The sequence below is a fragment of the Lampris incognitus genome, chromosome 11 (genome assembly GCF_029633865.1).
Source record: "Lampris incognitus isolate fLamInc1 chromosome 11, fLamInc1.hap2, whole genome shotgun sequence".
In the NCBI taxonomy this organism is placed as follows: domain Eukaryota; kingdom Metazoa; phylum Chordata; class Actinopteri; order Lampriformes; family Lampridae; genus Lampris; species Lampris incognitus.
Genome location: NC_079221.1, coordinates 46,320,592 through 46,322,569, shown reverse-complemented (window position 1 = coordinate 46,322,569; position 1,978 = coordinate 46,320,592). Strand labels below are relative to the sequence as shown.

Here is a 1,978-nt window from a genome sequence, read left to right as displayed (position 1 = left end):
CTGTCAGGGAAGTCCGGTGAGTAAGGGGCTTTCCCTCACTTCCTCCTCCTCCTCCTCCTCCTCTCAGGTGTCTCTCGCCGGGGTTCCACACTTCTCCCTTGGAAGCCTCCATCCTGCCCCACAGCCAGAGGCCCGAGATGGAAAGTGAAAACGAGGAGGCGTGTGATGCTCGGCGGACTACAAAGAGCAGAGGACGAAGAGGAGTCCGCGGCCCCGGACGGGTCCGCGTGTGTGTCTGTGTACGTGTGTGTGTGAAGTGGTGTGTGTTTTTTGTGCGCCTTTGAGCCAGCGTGTATGGAATGCGTGCGCAATAATGGCCCTCGGTGGCGCACTACGGCGCTCCTCGGGCCACAATGCTGTCTTTGACGAGCAGAAGAAGCGAGGGCTTTGTCTGGCCGTGAGGGGTGACAGCACAACATTGTTGTGAATGCCCGGCATAGCTGGGATTCCTGCTCCATGCCCTCCGCTGGGCTCCTGAGGCTTATCGGGGATTCTTCTGCTTCTCCCTGCCTACGCAGAAGACCTCTTCCTGCTCGCCTGTGTGTGTGTGTGTGTGTGTAGTTGGTGAAGTTGTGTTGCCAGCACACAAGAAGATTCAGCTCAGTTTAAGGAGAGAAAAGACCCTCTGTTTGGGCACAACTGCCCGAACGGGAGCTAAACCTTCGGTTTGACTCGGACATTGTGTGGGGATTTGGCTTCGTGAGATCACTCCATCAGTATTCCGCTGAACTTTATACGCAGTGAATGCTGCAACAATGCTGGGGACGTTAAGCGTTTTCATTTGGGAAAATCAAGGGTGTGTACGCGTAAAGCAAACAACTTAAGGTCAGTTGTCCCAGTATCTAATTGGCTGGCTCTGAAGTTTGTTCGAAATTATGGGTAATTTCTGGCCAGTTCGCTAGGCGCGCCATTCCCAACACTCGATTACTCCCATTACACCGGGAATGCTTTAGTGCACAGACAACAAGGCACGGAGGAATTCACTTCCTTGTAGGAATTTAATTGCGTTGTCCCCCCGAGTGGGTTGTTGTAGAAGTGAGCGTGTGACGGATGGGTGGCGCAGGATGAGGCAGTCGCGGCATCCTAGGGAACTCTGCCATCCCCTGGCTGTCCCTGCAACACCCTCCCAGGATTTACCGAGGGTGGCTGGAGGGGGAAGGTTTGATCAAAAGCAGCTTGCTGATCAGCAGGCTCAAAGGGAAACGGGCGGAACGGTGTGATAGAACGGCACAAACACCACCACAACACCAGCTCCACATAACTCATAAGGGGTTTATGAGTCCATCCCTTTGCCAATATATCACCCACAGTTTAGAGACTGGTCATCAGTAAAAGCACTGGCTGGTGAACAAGTTGGAGCCAGAACAGAACGGGCCGTCACACCTACCAGAGCTTAGGAACAACTTTAGCACAGTGTGTTTAGCACAGTGCTGCTGATGTGGCTCAGTGGAGTGCTGCAGCCTGCTGACCTCAGATCAGTTTTCTGCATAATGACATTTACATGCTGGGGACCATCTCATTTCACTGCAACATCTCCACGAAATACGTTCAACTCCGCCAACTCCGATGTGATGGCGTTGAAGTTTGCCATCAAAAACACTGCCCGTATTGTTTGGAGTGCTGATTTACATGTACAAATTCATTAAAAAGTCATAAATTCCTCCATGTGGTCCAATGGGGGATCAAGTGTGCAAGTGTGAAGTGCCTCCAGGACAGAGCTGTTTCTGGCTCTCTTAATAAGACCCATGTAAATGTCATTATGTTGAATACGGAGAGCTGATAGTGGTCCACACGTCAAACTGTCCTTTAGATTGTGGGGGTGTGATGGGTGTCTGATCACAGTCCTGATCTCAGTCCTGGTCGCAGTACAGTCCTGATCTCAGTCTTGATCATAGTCCTGATCACAGTCCTCTCTCTCCATCCAGAATGATTCAGTCCCTCCCAGCTCTCCCTTTATTTTGCAAAAGGGACCAGTACA

The 1,978-nt window shown here is 51.6% G+C and overlaps 1 protein-coding gene across 1 annotated transcript in view; it reads left to right on the top strand.

The window, feature by feature from the left end:
* Positions 1 to 313: 313 nt before the first annotated feature.
* Positions 314 to 1,978, top strand: part of LOC130120395 (coiled-coil domain-containing protein 138-like) — a 47,843-nt gene continuing 46,178 nt past the window's right edge. The window contains 1 exon segment of the mRNA XM_056288940.1: positions 314 to 404. Coding sequence (XP_056144915.1) covers positions 314 to 404 — 91 coding nt within the window.